Here is a 16,957-nt window from a genome sequence, read left to right as displayed (position 1 = left end):
CCTTAAAGACACCGCGCAGAGGCATGGAGGCCCAGGTAAGACTGCCTGCAGGCTCCCGCCGTCCGGACAGGAACCCAAACTGGAGTGATGAGGGGGACCGCCCCTTTAAATCCTGTAGGTTCCTGTCCGGAAGGTGGGCGGATCCCCTCTCTCGTAGGGGTGCTGTCGTGGCGATAGGAAAAAAACAACCAATATACTCCCTGTCCGCAGAAATCCACGAGCGTCCCACGACGATCTCCCGTGGAGAGCAGCTGCATCAGATAATGCGACTGCTCTCCAGGGGCTCCAGGAACACAATGACGGGAGGAAGGTATCCTTCCGCCACTGTATTCCTCCGCCGCTGTAAAAAAAAAAAAAAAAAAGTCCCTACTCTCACTTTATGGCATTGCTGTATGAGACACTTTCCCATGCAGCAATTGCCATAAAGTGACGCTTTGAACTCAGGTAACCTCAGTGATGCACTGCAGGAGCCATTGTCTCCTGTCAGTGTGTCACTGAGGGTCCTATAGAGCAGTGACATCACCTGATGTCACTGTTCTATAGGGGAGATCGTCGTGGGACACTAGTTACACAGGTCAACAAAAAATTTTTTTTTTTTCTGGTGTCCAAAATATTTTAATGAATTTGGGGTATTTTTGGGGTGCCGATTCTGAATATGCTATCAGTTTTGCCAGATTGGCTCAAGTTTTTGAGATTTTTGGTATCTTATTTATAGCACTTGTTGGTAAATGAGACGCATCATCTCATTAATTTCTTTGGATTAGTACTTGAACTGAGCAGTTCTCAATATAGTTTTGTGTTAATTAGTGTTCTAAAAGTTTGTTCATAGCTTGATTTTTGCACTAACTTTATGTTGTTGTCTGTTTTCCAGTGAAAAGCATGAACTCATCAAGAAGAAGTTGTCTTAACGATCCAGACTCATTCTGTTACATTTGTGGTGAATACACACTGCCAAAACATAGAAGAAACATAACAGACTTCGTAAAAAAAGTGTATTTTGCCTATTTTGGGGTTATGCTTGGGGACCAAGACAAGTTTTGGGCACCACACATAGTGTGCAAAGCATGTATCGAATTATTACGAAAATGGAGCAAAGGACAAAGAAAAAGCTTCAAATTTGGTGTTCCAATGGTGTGGAGAGAGCCAAAAAATCATCATGATGACTGTTATTTATGGTAAACACAGGTACAGGCACATCTTCACAATGAGGGACAGGCCTTCTTGCAGATTCCATGTTACTCCCATTTTCGTTTCTTATGCTTATTGAATCCTTGCACTTGCACTGCACAGAAATAACAGTCATCATGATGATTTTTTGGCTCTCTCCACACCATTGGAACACCAAATTTGAAGCTTTTTCTTTGTCCTTTGCTACATTTTCGTAATAATTCGATACATGCTTTGCACACTATGTGTGGTGCCCAAAACTTGTCTTGGTCCCCAAGCATAACCCCAAAATAGGCAAAATACACTTTTTTTTACGAAGTCTGTTATGTTTCTTCTATGTTTTGGCAGTGTGTATTCACCACAAATGTAACAGAATGAGTCTGGATCGTTAAGACAACTTCTTCTTGATGAGTTCATGCTTTTCACTGGAAAACAGACAACAACATAAAGTTAGTGCAAAAATCAAGCTATGAACAAACTTTTAGAACACTAATTAACACAAAACTATATTGAGAACTGCTCAGTTCAAGTACTAATCCAAAGAAATTAATGAGATGATGCGTCGCATTTACCAACAAGTGCTATAAATAAGATACCAAAAATCTCAAAAACTTGAGCCAATCTGGCAAAACTGATGACATATTCAGAATCAGCACCCCAAAAATACCCTAAATTCGACGAAATATCTTTGGCACCAAAAATGCTGTTGACCAGTGTTATTAATTGGACTACGGCGGACAGGTAGTATGCGGTTTATTATTTTACGATTTTTGCAGGCGCTGAAGTATGGTATGGTGAAATGAAGAAAATTAAAATACTTTTTCCTAATGTGTGCGTGTTTTATTAACCCTTTTCTTACTATTGGATTAATAACGGATAGGCGTCTTATTGACGCCTCTCCGTTATTAACCCGGCTTAATGTCACCTTACGATAGCAAGGGGACATTAACCCCTTATTACCCCATATCCCACCGCTACACGGGAGTGGGAAGAGAGGGGCTAAGTGCCGGAATTGGCACAGACCCCGCCCGCACACACAGACACTCAGTGTCCGCCCACACTCTTCCCCCCTCCAGAACCCCATATAGAAGGACAGAAAGAGCTTATTTACATTCTGATACTTGTGTCCCATTCACTTGCATTGGTATCGGGTATCGGTGATATCCGATATTTTTTGGATATCGGCCGATCCAATCCGATACCGATACTTTTGAATATCTAAAGGTATCGCTCAACACTAGTCGTGACTTAATTAGTTTGTGTTTCTGATGAAATTTTATACAAATGTGCGTTGACAGTAAGACAAGTCTAGATACAGCGTTACTTTATCCTCGAACTCTCTTTAGCATTCATCTTCGCTTGTCCTAAGGGCAAAATTGTAAATGTAACAAACATTTTAGGTGCAAAAAAATAAATGACAATCTTGACATGGAACGACACAGATTTAAGTGTTTCCATTATTTATTTTTATACAAGATGTATTACAATTAGAGATCTTCAAAAAGCAATCTGATACAAAGTAAAAGGAATGGTGTAGAAAAGGCAGTGTTGTATTCTGTCTTTGGCGCATTTTACATGCAAACACTATATGGATCAATTGTTTTGCATCCACATTAGAAACAGAACACACTTACAGATTGGCAGTTTTAGAAAAATGTGAACAGCATTCTAACCACACCAGTAAAAAAAATTGTTACATAATAGGAAGTTTGATAAAAACCATTGTGCGAGTTAAATGTGTGACCATAAAAAAACACAACAAAAAAACAGTTCATTCTCAAAATTAGCAGCCAGTGATCTGGTGCCTCACCGGTCTCAGTTTACATTTCAGCATTCGCAACGTACTGTATTTGACTGCTGCAGACAATCAATTGACCCAGCATGTGGGTGCTGAAGATGTCAGATGGCATTACATCACGTCACCGCTGTGGGGGGACGGCCATGGGAGACTACTGGTCCTTTTGCTGTTTTCATACATTTCTTTCCAAGATATAACAGTAGGTTTCACTACTCATTGTAGTATTATTAAATCTATTTTCTGACCAGTACATATTAATTAGGCAACCATTTTTTAGTTCAATGTACATACATATTTAATTACATACAAAATATACAGAAAATTTAAAGAAATTAAATAGAATTTCGAAAATACTAGACAGCATTGTGAACCTCCTGCTCCATATAATCACTTGTTTCAGAAGGAAATCTTGATCTTGCACAGAAATCCAATAATCATCTCAGTAGCATAATAAGGCACTGTAATAAATAATGCACAAAAATAATGTCCAGCACACGAGAAAGGCAAAATGGCTACCATCCAAGTACAATGAGCATGGAGGTGAAAATAGACATTGTTCATTCATAATTTTTCATCTATGGTCTTCGGCAAATGTGAGGATGTGCTGCAGATCTTGTCCGGCGTACATACATTTCTATTATCTGCTTCCATGTCTGCTGGAGACTCCTCAACCTGCAACCCAAGTGACAGGAAAGCCAATGTTTTAATCATGTATGGAAATAGAACAGAACAGTATAGTGGAAACAGAAGTAGCGCTGCATCGGGAAACACAGTACACACCAGACATTGCTGTCCTCCATGGAGGAAACTGACTCATCAGACCAGTTCCTCTTTTCTCTCTCTCTGGGATTCCCACCCAATCATTAAAAAGGGAATGAGGGAGTGGGGATGACACCCGATCATTGGAACGGGGGATGACTGCATCCTATAAAGCTATGGCTGCCTTCTTAAAGGTCATAAGCAATTCACTCTGGACAACTGCCAAAACCAAACTTATCTAGCATGACTCCCTCCAGGGAATCTGATAACTGCTTGAATTTTTTTTTAGGAAATAAAAAAAATGGGGGTACGGGATAGAATAATAAAACCACTGCAGCTAATCATAGGTCACACTTCCCCTAATTTACCAATTTTTCCCTCCAAAAAAGGGAAAACTTTAAAGGAATGGATGTGACAAGTTGGAAAACGTTGGGTTGAATGTTTCCGCTCTAACAGTAATGGCCTTGCAGGATGGCGTTTCAATTACCGCACGAGTCTAAACTGTAAAATACAGGTAAGTGCACTAGATTTTTGAAATAGTTGTACATTGCGGCAGGACCTCAACCCTCCCACACTTAAGATTTGGTTGCTAAAGGCTGCACGGTTCTAACAGTCATCATTTCCCATGGGGTAGTTGAGGCAATAGGATTTGAGAGTACGGAGGTCTCCGGTATACCTGTCAACACAAATGAATAAGAGCTGCAGAGTCAATTGATAGAAAAGCTTGTTTTTTTGGTCATTTTGTAAAAATGCTGTATGCGCCAATGGAAAAGATATTTTCCTTACAGACGTTTTACAGGATTGAAAAATCATGGCAGCTTTCTTCAAAAAACAGTTGCAAACCTGTTACATGGTGTGTGGGGAAGCGGTTCAGCTCCAATGAAGTTACAGGGGTATACCAAAATCATTAAGCTATGCAACGGACAATGGCTAACTTACAGATCTCGGAAACAGGGCACTGGGACCAGAAAATCAGGCCCTGCAGAACCCGGTCTTGAATGGAGTGGATGTGTGCATTTTCCAGCTCTGCTCCATTCAATGTCTATGGGACTGTTGGAGAAACCCTTTAATATGACTGAACTACAATACCATGTGCAACCTGTAGGCAGACATTGCACTGTTTATTTTTATTTTTTTCAATGTTAAGGACATCTACAGAAACCTTCTCGAATGATTGGATTTTTCAAAGAGAAATTACCGTAATTAAAAATGTTGTACCATTGCAAAATGAGTTACCGGTGAATCTGTCAGTGAGCTCAGAGACATTATAACGCTTACCTTTCCTCTCTTGAATGACCAAAGTGGATTTATGACCATATCAGTTCAGCTCAACTTTAACCCCTTCATGACATTGGGATTTTCCGTTTTTCCGTGTTAGTTTTTCGCTCCCCTCCTTCCCAGAGCCATAACTTTTTTATTTTTCCGTCAGTATGGCCATGTGAGGGCTTATTTTTTTTGCGAAACAAGTTGCACTTTTGAATGACATCATTGGCTTTACCATGTCGTGTACTAGAAAACGGGATAAAAATTCCAAGTGCGGTGAAATTGCAAAAAATGTGCAATCCCACACTTGTTTTTGTTTGGCTTTTACGCTAGGTTCACTAAATGCTAAAAAAGACCTGCCATTATGATTCTCCAGGTCATTACGAGTTCATAGACACCTAACATGACTAGGTTATTTTTTATCTAAGTGGTGAAAAAAAATTCCAAACTTTGCTAAAAAAATAAAATAAAAATTGCGCCATTTTTCGATACCCGTAGCGTCTCCATTTTTCGTGATCTGGGGACGGGTGAGGGCTTATTTTTTGCTTGCCGAGCTGGCGTTTTTAATGATACCATTTTGGTGCAGATGCGTTCTTTTGATCGCCCTTATTGCATTTTAATGAAATGTCACGGCGACCAAAAAAACGTAATTCTGGCATTTCGAATTTTTTTCTCGCTACGCTGTTTAGCGATCAGGTTAATGCTTTTTTTTTATTGATAGATCGGGCGATTCTGAACGTGGCAATACCAAATATGTGTAGGGTTGATTTTTTTTTTAATTGATTTATTTTGAATGGGGTGAAAGGGGGGTGATTTAAACTTTTATATTTTTTATTTTTTCACATTTTTTTTAAACTTTTTTTTTTTTTTTTTTTTAACTTTTGCCATGCTTCAATAGCCTCCATAGGAGGCTAGAAGCTGGCACAACGCTATCGCCTCTGCTACATAGCAGCGATCATCAGATCGCTGCTATGTAGCAGAAATGCAGGTGTGCTATGAGCGCTGACCACAGGGATCAGTAACCATAGAAGTCTCAAGGACCTCTATGGTTACTCTGCAGAAGCATAGCTGACCCCCGATCATGTGACGGGGGTCAGCGATGCGCCAGTTAAATGCCGCTGTCAGCGTTTGACAGCGGCATTTAACTAGTTAATAGCGGCAGGTGAATCGCAATTTCACCCGCCGCCATTGCGGGCACATGTCAGCTGTTCAAAACAGCTGACATGTCCCGGCTTTGATGCGGGCTCACCGCCGGAGCCCTGCATCAAAGCGGGGAATCTGACCTCGGACGTACTATCCCATCCGAGGCCAGAAAGGGGTTAATGTGGTCAAAAATCAGCTTAAAGGGAACCTGTCAGCAGGATTGTGCTCAGTAACCTACAGACAGTGTCAGGTTGGCGCCGTTATACTGATAAAAATGATACTTTGGTTGATTAAATCCGTCTTGTTGTTCTCTATGGCTTATGACTAGTGATGAGCGAGTATACTCGTTGCTCGGGTTTTCCAGAGCATGCTTGGGTGACCTCCTAATATTTTTGACTGCTCAGAGATTTAGCTTTCATCGAGGCAGCTGAATGATTTACAGCTGCTAGCCAGGCTGAGCACATGTGGGGGTTGCCTGGTTGCTAGGGAATTCCCACATGTAATGAATCAGGCTAGTAGCTGTAAATCATTCAGCTGCGGTGATGAAAAGTAAATCTCCGAGCACTTACAAATACTCGGAGATCACCCGAGCGTGCTCTGGAAAACCCGAACAACGAGTATACTCGCTCATCACTACTTATGACAGATCACTGATCCCTCACTGACCTGCCACCTAGCGTACATAATGAATATTATATATACATAAGAAAAAACAACCCCTTCTGCAAGTAGGTGCCAGACATTTAGCCTCCGCTTAAGATTAATTGCATACGTACTATGTATATAATTCATGTTTGCGGTTTTCCTGATATTCCAAAAAAAAATAAAACAAATCCATTTGAAAATGGCACCTGCACAGTAGCAGCTATCAGTGTATATAAAGGTGATCCGATAGCTGCTACTGCGCCGGAGGCGCCATCTTGGAGGTGGATTTTTTTTTTTCTTTAGCAAGATGGCGCCATTCAACTCCCTGAATGCCCCACTGGTCCTGGGAGTGGGAAAATTGTGTGGGATTTGATGCTCCCTCTTCTGGATCAAGGTTATCACCTTTATGTAGATAAGTTTATACTGTCCCACTATACCTTTTTGCAAGAGTTACTGCGGTACTGTCTCCAAAAATCAGAGAGGCCTCCCTAGGAGGCTAATTGGGCAGCTGCTCACAAAGTGCGAGAGCAGAGCCCAATGTAGCGAAAACATGCCGGTGGTCAAGGACAAGTGGGATATCCTTTTCTTGCTCACAATACATGGTAATGCTGCACCTCCAAAGCTGTATGAGGTACCTTAACTCAGGTCACCAAACCACACTGTGTACACAAGATCATGGGGGAGTTGATATCTCTGATCAAGTCCTCCAGCCATACAGTACCATGAGAAAAGCCAAGAAGTGGTACAAGAAGAAGGCCGTGCACATTGTAGAGACGGTAATGTACAGTGCCTTTGTGCCATTACGATGTGCAGGCCAGACTGGGACCTTTCTTCAGTTCCAGGAAGTAGTGATCAAGGCCCTAATATTTGGCAGTCAGGAAGGAGCGGGCCCCAGTACTTCCGGAACTGAAATTGCCCATGTTGTACCAGGCCAACATTTCCCCGGTGAGGTTCCTCAAACTTCAAAGAGAGGAAAGATGCAAAAAAGGTGCAAGTTGTTACACAAGGGAAATACGAAATGACACCATTTATCAGTGTGACAATAACCCTGACAAGCCTGGTCTGTGTTTGAAAGACTGTTTTAGAGTCTACCACTCATCCATGGACTAAAATTTATTTACTTACACAATTCACATATGCCAACCTGACATAAACCACAAAACTCATATGCCAACCTGATGCACTATACGCTACTACCGTATGCCACCACAAAATTCACAGACCATTAAAACACTGAGAATGGGAAATTGGGGGGGGGGGGTTCCTCTGTTTAGACACATCAGGGGCTCTCCAAATTCAACATGACGCCTGCAGACCATTCCATCAAATTGTGCATTCCAAAACGTCACTCCTTCCCTTCCAAGCCCTGCCGTGTGCCTAAACAATGGTTTTCCTCCACATACGGGGTATCAACATTCTCAGGAGGAATTGCACAACAGATTTGGGAGTTCATTTTCTACTGCTGCCCTTGTGATTTTATTTTCACAACTCAAGTTATAATTTTCTGTGAAGCATTTTGGGGTTCAAGGTGCTCACCACACGTTTAGATAAATTCATTGGTGGGTTTAGTTTCCTAAATGGGGTCACTTGTGGGGGGTTTCCACTGTTAAGGCACATCAGGGGCTCTCCGAACACGACATCTCATCCTCTCTCAACTCCAGACAATTTTGCGTTGAAAAAGTCAAACGGTACTCCTTCCCTTTCAAGCCCTGCCGTGCACCCAAACAGTGGTTTTCCCCACATTTTTGGGGTCCAATTTCTCATTACCCTTTTGAAAATAAAAAAAATTGTGTCTGAAGTAAAATTTTAGTGACAAAGTTAAATGTTAATTTTTTCCTTACACTTTCCATTCATTCCTGTGAAACACCTGAAGGGTTAATAAACTTCTAGAATATGGTAAATTTTGTTAGAAAAATTAGAAATCACTGGTCAACTTTTAACCCTTATAACTTCATAAGAAAAAAAAGTTTAAAAAATGTTGATGTAAAGTTGACATGTGGGAAATGTTATTTATTAAGACATAGCTATAAAAAAGGGCTCAAGAATTTTAACTTTGAAAATTGCTACATTTTCCAAACTTTTCAAATTTCCGTTATTTTCACAAATGAACTAAAGTCATATCAAAGAAATGTTGCCATTGCAATGAAGTCAATAATTCACAAAAAAAAAAAAAAAAAAAAGATTCAGTGGGATCTGTTGAAGCTTTCCAGAGTTATTACCTCAAAGTGACAGTGGTGAGAATTGTAAAATTTGTCCCAGTCATGAAGGGTTTAAATCACATACTGACCAAACATATAAACACAACACTTTTGTTCTTCATAAGCTAAAATCAAAGATCTAAGACATTTTCTATGTACACAAAACGACTTCACTCAAATATTCTTCACAAATTTGTCTAACTTTGTGTTGGTGAACTCTTCTTTGCCAAAATAATCCATCCACCTCACAGGTGTGGCACCTCAAGATGCTTTTTTAGACAGCATAATTATTGCCACAATAAAAGGACACTCTTAAATGTGCAGTTTTACAGTACTGGGGGGAGGGGAGGTGTCAGAAAAACAAACAGTCAGTATCCCGTGTGACCAACATTTGCCTCACGCAGTGCAACACATCTCCTTCTTATTGATCAGGTTATGGTTATGGCCTGTGGAATGTTAAGCAGCTCACTAAAATGACAAATTCAAGAAACATACCAGAAAAAGAAACAGCCTTACCAACACCAAGTCAGATTACAAATGCACTAGCAAGATGCAGCAGACCCCATGATAAAGGCAGAGGCAGCACAGGTGCAAATTACTGATGGATGAAGCGACTCACAAACCTACCAATTCATGGAGGTGGTGGGTGCCTAGTAAAAAATGCACAGATGAGGCTTGCCTAGGACGCCAGTTACACGGCTAGATGTGATGCACACTGTCTGGCTTATAACCCATTATTGTTCTTTAGTGAGCGGTTTATGATTTGTGTTAGGACTCGCAAGCGTGATTACACTTGACGTGGGTTGCGAGATTGCGTATTTTAGCCAAAATATCGACCAATACTTATATGTAATGTATTTATGATATACATTATTTTACATTGCATATTTTACCAGGATGCAAACAGGCCCTTTAGTGTTGGTTGTGGGGTGCACTCATATAGAGCTGGACACAGCGCACCTGATCTAATAGTATGGGTGTAAGCCAGACACTGCATCACACCTATCTGTGTGACTGGCGTCCTACTCAAGCCTCATCTGTGGGCATTTTTTACTAAGCAGCCACCCTCTCCATGAAGTGGTAGGTTTGTGAGTCGCTTCATCCATCAGTAATTTGCACCTGTGCTGCCTCTGCCTTTATCATGGGGTCTGCTGCATCTTGCTAGTGCATTTGTAATCTGACTTGTTGTTGGTAAGGCTGTTTCTTTTTCTGGTATGTCCTGTGGAACGTTGGTCCACTCCTCTTCAACGGATGTGCAAAGTTTCTGGATGTTGGAAGGAACTTGAACACGCTGTCGTAAACATTTTAGAGTGGTCTTTTACTGTGGCCACCCTAAGGTACACCTGTGCAATAATCTTGCTGTCTATTCAGCATCTTGATATGCCACACCTGTGGCATGGGTTCTCTCGGCAAAGTAGAAGTGCTCACTAAGGTCAGGTTCACACTGCGTTGCAGGCGTTCGTTAGACGGACGTTACACCGCGGCATAACAGTCCGTTAACGCCGCCATTAATTCCTATATCGGACGCATCGCTAGCGCACGCCCACAATGGGTGTGCGCTAGCGATGTGCCGTCATTGAGTGATGGACCCTGGAACGCGGGCTGCAGCGTTTCCAGGTCCATCACTGCTAGCGCAGATAGAGCATCTGCTAGCTCTATCTGCGCTAGCATACCGGCACTTGCGTTAACACCAGCCCGTTAATGCATGTGTTGAACGGGCTGCTGTTAACGCAGTGTGAACCTGGCCTAACACAGATTTAGACAAATTTGTGAATAATATTTGATTGAAAAAGTTAATTTTGTGTACATAGAAAAAAAGTCTTAGATCTTTTGGATTACAGCTCATGAAAAACGGGAGCAATAAAGCGTTGCATTTATATTTTTATTCAGTGTATCTAACCCCTTAATGATCAAGCCACCTTGTAGGTTAATGACCAGGCCTCATTTTTTAAATCTGACCAGTGTCACTTTATGAGATAACTCTAGAACGTTTCAATGGATCACACCGATTCTGAGACTTTTTTTGTGACATATTGTACTTCATGATAATGCTAAAATTTGTTAGCTACAACTTGTGTTTGTGAAATGATAGGAAATTTCAGATAAAAGTCACAACTTTCACACTTTTCATTCTTTTGCCCTTGAACAAAGTTGTGGCACAAAAAAAATAGTTAAATATTTACATCAGCTCAATTATTGGAAAATATACATATTCATATTTAAAACTAAATATATATATATATATATATATATATATATATATATATATATATATATATATATATATATATATATATATATATATATATATATACTAGCTGTACTACCCGGCTTCGCCCGGGTTAATGACTGCTGTTAGCAAAATAGAATGTGTTAACAAAAATTTATTCTGCACACAAAAACCACAAAACAAATAGATAGAAATGTAATTATTAAAAGGCAAAAACTAAGCAAATAGAAGCATTTCACAACATATATTAGCTTTGTTATACTGAGAATGTCTTTGTTGCCTATATTAACCAATCAGAGCTCAGGTTAATTAACTGTAGCAAAATAGAAGCTGAGCTGTGATTGGTTGCTATTGGCAGCCTGATAAATCCCCAGCCAACAGGAAGCCCTCCCCCCTGGCAGTATATATTAGCTCACACATACACATAATAGACAGGTCATGTGACTGACAGCTGCCGTATTTCCTATATGGTACATTTGTTGCTCTTGTAGTTTGCTTATTAATCAGATTTTTATTTTTGAAGGACAATACCAGACTTGTGTGTGTTTTAGGGCGAGTTTTATGTGTCAAGTTGTGTGTGTTGAGTTGCGTGTGGCGACATGCATGTAGCGACTTTTGTGAGATGAGTTTTGTGTGGCGACATGCGTGTAGCAACATTTTGTGTGTTGAGTTGCATGTGACAGGTTAGTGTAGCAAGTTGTGTGCAGCAAGATTTGTGCATGGCGAGTTTTGCGCGTGGCGAGTTTTATGTGTGGTGCATTTTGAGTATGTGCAAGTTTTGTGTGAGGCAACTTTTGCATGTGGTGCAACTTTTGTACATGTGGCAATTTTTCTGTGTGTGCAAGTTTTGCATGAGGTGAGTTTTCCATGAGGTGAGTTTTGCACGTGTGGCGAGTTTTGCGTGAGCCTAGTTTTGCATATGGCGAGTTTTGCATGTAGCGAGTTTTGAGTGGTGACTTTTGTGTTTCGACTTTTATGTGGCGAGGTTGGTGTGTGTGTGTGGTGAAATGTGTGCTGAGGGTGGTATATGTGTTCAAGCACGTGGTAGTGTGTGGCGCATTTTGTGTTTGTGTTCATATCCCCGTGTGTGGTGAGTATCCCATGTCGGGGCCCCACCTTAGCAACTGTACGGTATATACTCTTTGTCGCCATCGCTCTCATTCTTTAAGTCCTCATTGTTCACATCTGGCAGCTGTCAATTTTCCTCCAACACTTTTCCCTTCACTTTTTCCCCATTATGTAGATAGGAGCAAAATTGTTTGGTGAATTGGAACGCGCGGGGTTAAAATTTCACCTCACAACATAGCCTATGACGCTCTCGGGGTCCAGACGTGTGACTGTGCAAAATTTTGTGGCTGTAGCTGCGACGGTACAGATGCCAATCCCGGACATACACACATACATACATACACACATTCAGCTTTATATATTAGATATACCTGTATGTAATCTCCTGTATATAGTATATACCTGTGTGTCATCTCACCTATATATAGTATATATCTGTGTGTCATCTCCTGTATATAGTATATACCTGTATGTCATCTCCTCCTATACATAGCATATACCTGTGTCATCTCCTCCTGTATATACTATATACCTGTAGGTAATCTGCTCCTGTATATAGTATATACCTGTGTGTAATCTCCTCCTGTATATAGTATATACCTGTATGTCATCTCCTCCTGTATGTAGTATGTACCTGTATGTCATCTCCTCCTCTATATAGTATATACCTGTGTGTCATCTCTCCTGTATATAGTATATATCTGTGTGTCATCTCCTCCTGTATATAGTATATACCTGTGTGTCATCTCCCCTGTAAATAGTATATACCTGTGTGTCATCTCCTGTATATAGTATATAGCTGTATGCCATCTCCTCCTGTATTAGCCCTCGTTCACACGTTATTTGGTCAGTATTTTTACCTCAGTATTTGTAAGCTAAAATGGCAGCCTGATAAATCCCCAGCCAACAGTAAGCCCACCCCCTGGCAGTATATATTAGCTCACACATACACATAATAGACTGGTCATGTGACTGACAGCTGCCGGATTCCTATATGGTACATTTGTTGCTCTTGTAGTTTGTCTGCTTATTAATCAGATTTTTATTTTTGAAGGATACCAGACTTGTGTGTGTTTTAGGGCGAGTTTCGTGTGTCAAGTTGTGTGTGTTGAGTTGCGTGTGGCGACATGCATGTAGGGACTTTTGTGAGATGAGTTTTGTGTGGCGACATGCGTGTAGCAACTTTTTGTGTGTCGAGTTGCATGTGACAGGTTAGTGTAGCAAGTTGTGTGCAGCAAGTTTTGCGCATGGCGAGTTTTGCGCGTGGCGAGTTTTATGTGTGGTGCCTTTTGAGTATGTGCAAGTTTTGTGTGAGGCAACTTTTGCATGTGTTGCAACTTTTGTGCATGTGGCAATTTTTCTGCGTGTGGCAATTTTTCTGCGTGTGCAAGTTTTGCGTGTGGCGAGTTTTGCACGTGTGGCGAGTTTTGCATGTGGAGAGTTTTGCGCGTGGCGAGTTTTGAGCGGCGACTTTTGTGTTTCTACTTTTATGTGGCGAGGTTGGTGTATGTGTGGTGAAATGTGCACTGAGGGTGGTATATGTGTTCGAGCACGTGGTAGTGTGTGGCGCATTTTGTGTGTGTGTTCATATCCCCGTGGTGGTGTGATTATCCCATGTTGGGGCCCCACCTTAGCAACTGTACAGTATATACTCTTTGGTGCCATCGCTGTCATTCTTTAAGTCCCCCTTGTTCACATCTGGCAGCTGTTAATTTGCCTCCAACACTTTTCCTTTCATTTTTTCCCCATTATGTAGATAGGGGCAAAATTGTTTGGTGACTTGGAAAGCGCGGGGTTAAAATTTCACCTCACAATATAGCTTTGACGCTCTCAGGGTCCAGACGTGTGACTGTGCAAAATTTTGTGCCTGTAGCTGCGACGCCTCCAACACTTTTCCTTTCACTTTTTCCCCATTATGTAGATAGGGGCAAAATTGTTTGGTGAATTGGAAAGCGCGGGGTTAAAATTTCACCTCACAACATAGCCTATGACGCTCTCGGGGTCCAGACGTGTGACTGTGCAAAATTTTGTGGCTGTAGCTGCTACGGTTCAGATGCCAATCCCGGACATACATACATACATACATACATACACACACACACACATTCAGCTTTATATATTAGATATATATATTTTTTTTTTTTTTTTTTTTTTTTAATTTGTTTGGAAGCTGGAAGGTTAAAAGTTGATCAGCAATTTCTCGTTTTTCCAACAAAATAACAAAACCATTTTTTGGGGGGGCCGCATCACATTGGAAGTGACCTTTCAGGTGCTTCACAGGAATTAAAACACCGGAAGGAAAAAATGAACATTTTTTCACAAAATTATTAATTTAGCCAAAAAGTTTTCACTTTCACAGGGGTTACAAGACAAAATGGACCCCAAAATTTGTTGTGTAATTTCTTGTGAGAACGCCGATACCTAATATGTGAGGGAAAACTACTGTCTGGGTACACGGCAGGGCTTGGAAGGGAAGGAGTGGCACATGACTTCTGAGCACAAAATTAGCTAGAATCATTAGCAAAACACCATGTCACATTTGGAGAGCCCTTGATGTACCTAAGCAGTGGAAACCCCCCACAAATTACACCATTTTGGAAACTGGACCCCTCAAATAATACATCTAGATGTGTGGTGAGCACCTTGAACCCCAGGTGCTTCACATAAGTTTATAAGGTAGTGCTGTGAAAATTTAAAAAAACAAAACAGAACAAAAAAAAACTTTCCACAAAATGTTTTTTTTTTTTTTTATCCCAAATTTGTTTTATTTTCACAAGGGTAACTGGAGAAAATGCACCATACTATTTTTTGCTCTATTTCTACGCAGTACACCAATACCCATAAGTGATCTCATTTTGCAAACTACAACTCTCAATGAATTTATTTAGGGGTGCAGTAATCATATTGACACCACCTGTGCCTCACAGAAATGTATTCTTTCTTCACTGCCCAATGGTATAATTATGTTTTACCCCTAACTTTGTTTTAGCACCAAATTTGAAAATGTTATAAGGGCTAAAAAAAAAAATATGGAACTCTCCGCTTGTTGTGCAATTTCTCCTGAGTGCACCGATACCCTTCCTGTAATCGGGAAATACTCTTCAGGCACAGTACAAAGCTCAGAAGGCAAGGAGCGCCATATTATAGTGCAGATTTTTACAGTTATGATTTATGGGTGCCATGACCCACTGTAAGAGCTCATGAAGAGGAATACCCCATAAGTGACCCCATTTTACAAACTACACCCCTCAATGAATTAATCTAGGGGTGCAGTGATCATATTGACACCACAGGTGGGTCAGATAATTTTATGCCATTGGGCATTGTGAAGAAAAAAAAAATTATACACTGCTCAAAAAAATAAAGGGAACACTAAAATCCCACATCCTTAGACATCACTGAATGAAATATTCCAGTTGTAAATCTTTATTCATTACATAGTGGAATGTGTTGAGAACAATAAAACCTAAAATAAAATCGTAAATCACAACTAATATCCCACGGAGGTCTGGAGTTGGAATGATGCTCAAAATCAAAGTGGAAAATGAAGTTACAGGCTGATCCAACTTCAGCAGAAATGCCTTAAGACAAGGAAATGATGCTCAGTAGTGTGTGTGGCCTCCACGTGCCTGTATGACCTCCCTACAATGCCTGGGCATGCGCCTGATGAGGTGGCGGATGGTCTCTTGAGGATCTCCTCCCAGACCTGGACTAAAGCATCCGCCAACTCCTGGACAGTCTGTGGTGCAACGTGACATTGGTGGATGGTGCGAGACATGATGTCCCAGATGTGTTCAATCGGATTCAGGTCTGGGGAACGGGCGGGCCAGTCCATAGCTTCAATGCCTTCATCTTGCAGGAACTGCTGACACTCCAGCCACATGAGGTCTGGCATTGTCCTGCATTAGGAGGAACCCAGGGCCAACCGCACCAGCAGATGTTCTCACAAGGGGTCTGAGGTTCTCATCTCGGTACCTAATGGCAGTCAAGCTACCTCTGGGGAGCACATGGAGAGCAGTGCGGCCCTCCAAAGAAATGCCACCCCACACCATTACTGACCCACTGCCAAACCGGTCATGCTGAAGGATGTTGCAGGCAGCAGATCACTCCACGGAGTCTCCAGATTCTGTCACGTCTGTCACATGTGCTCAGTGTGAACCTGCTTTCATCTGTGTAGAGCACAGGGCGCCAGTGGTGAATTTGCCAATCCTGGTGTTCTGTGGCAAATGCCAAGCGTCCTGCACGGTGTTGGGCTGTGAGCACAACCACCTGTGGACGTCAGGCACTCAGACTATCCTCATGGAGTCAGTTTCTAACCCTTTGTGCAGAAATATGCACATTTGTGGCCTGCTGGAGGTCATTTTGCAGGGTTCTGGCGGTGCACCTCCTGTTCTTCCTTGCACAAAGGCTGAGGTAGTGGTCATGCTGCTGGGTTGTTGCCCTCCTATAGCCCCTTCCACGTCTCCTGGTGTACTGGCCTGTCTTCTGGTAGCGCGTGCAGCCTCTGGACACTACGCTGACAGACACAGCAAACCTTGCCACAGCTCGCATTGATGTGCCATCCTGGATGAGCTGCACTATGTAAGCCACTTCTGTGGGTTGTAGAGTCCGTCTCATGCTACCACGAGTGTGAAAGCACAACCAACATTCAAAACTGACCAAAACATCAGCCAGAAAGCATGGGTA

The 16,957-nt window shown here is 41.6% G+C and overlaps 1 protein-coding gene across 3 annotated transcripts in view; it reads right to left on the bottom strand.

The window, feature by feature from the left end:
* Positions 1-2,610: 2,610 nt before the first annotated feature.
* LOC143784496 (mpv17-like protein 2) overlaps positions 2,611-16,957 on the bottom strand; it is a 40,807-nt gene continuing 26,460 nt past the window's right edge. For all 3 annotated transcript variants that reach the window (XM_077272818.1, XM_077272799.1, XM_077272807.1), the window contains exon 6: positions 2,611-3,637. In XM_077272818.1, the coding sequence (XP_077128933.1) occupies positions 3,527-3,637 (111 nt within the window). In that variant the 3' untranslated portion in view covers positions 2,611-3,526. The remainder of the gene's footprint in view (positions 3,638-16,957) is intronic.

The sequence above is a fragment of the Ranitomeya variabilis genome, chromosome 1, assembly GCF_051348905.1.
Source record: "Ranitomeya variabilis isolate aRanVar5 chromosome 1, aRanVar5.hap1, whole genome shotgun sequence".
In the NCBI taxonomy this organism is placed as follows: Eukaryota; Metazoa; Chordata; class Amphibia; order Anura; family Dendrobatidae; genus Ranitomeya; species Ranitomeya variabilis.
Note: the sequence above shows the minus strand (reverse complement) of the source record. Positions and strands in the feature narration are given on the sequence as shown.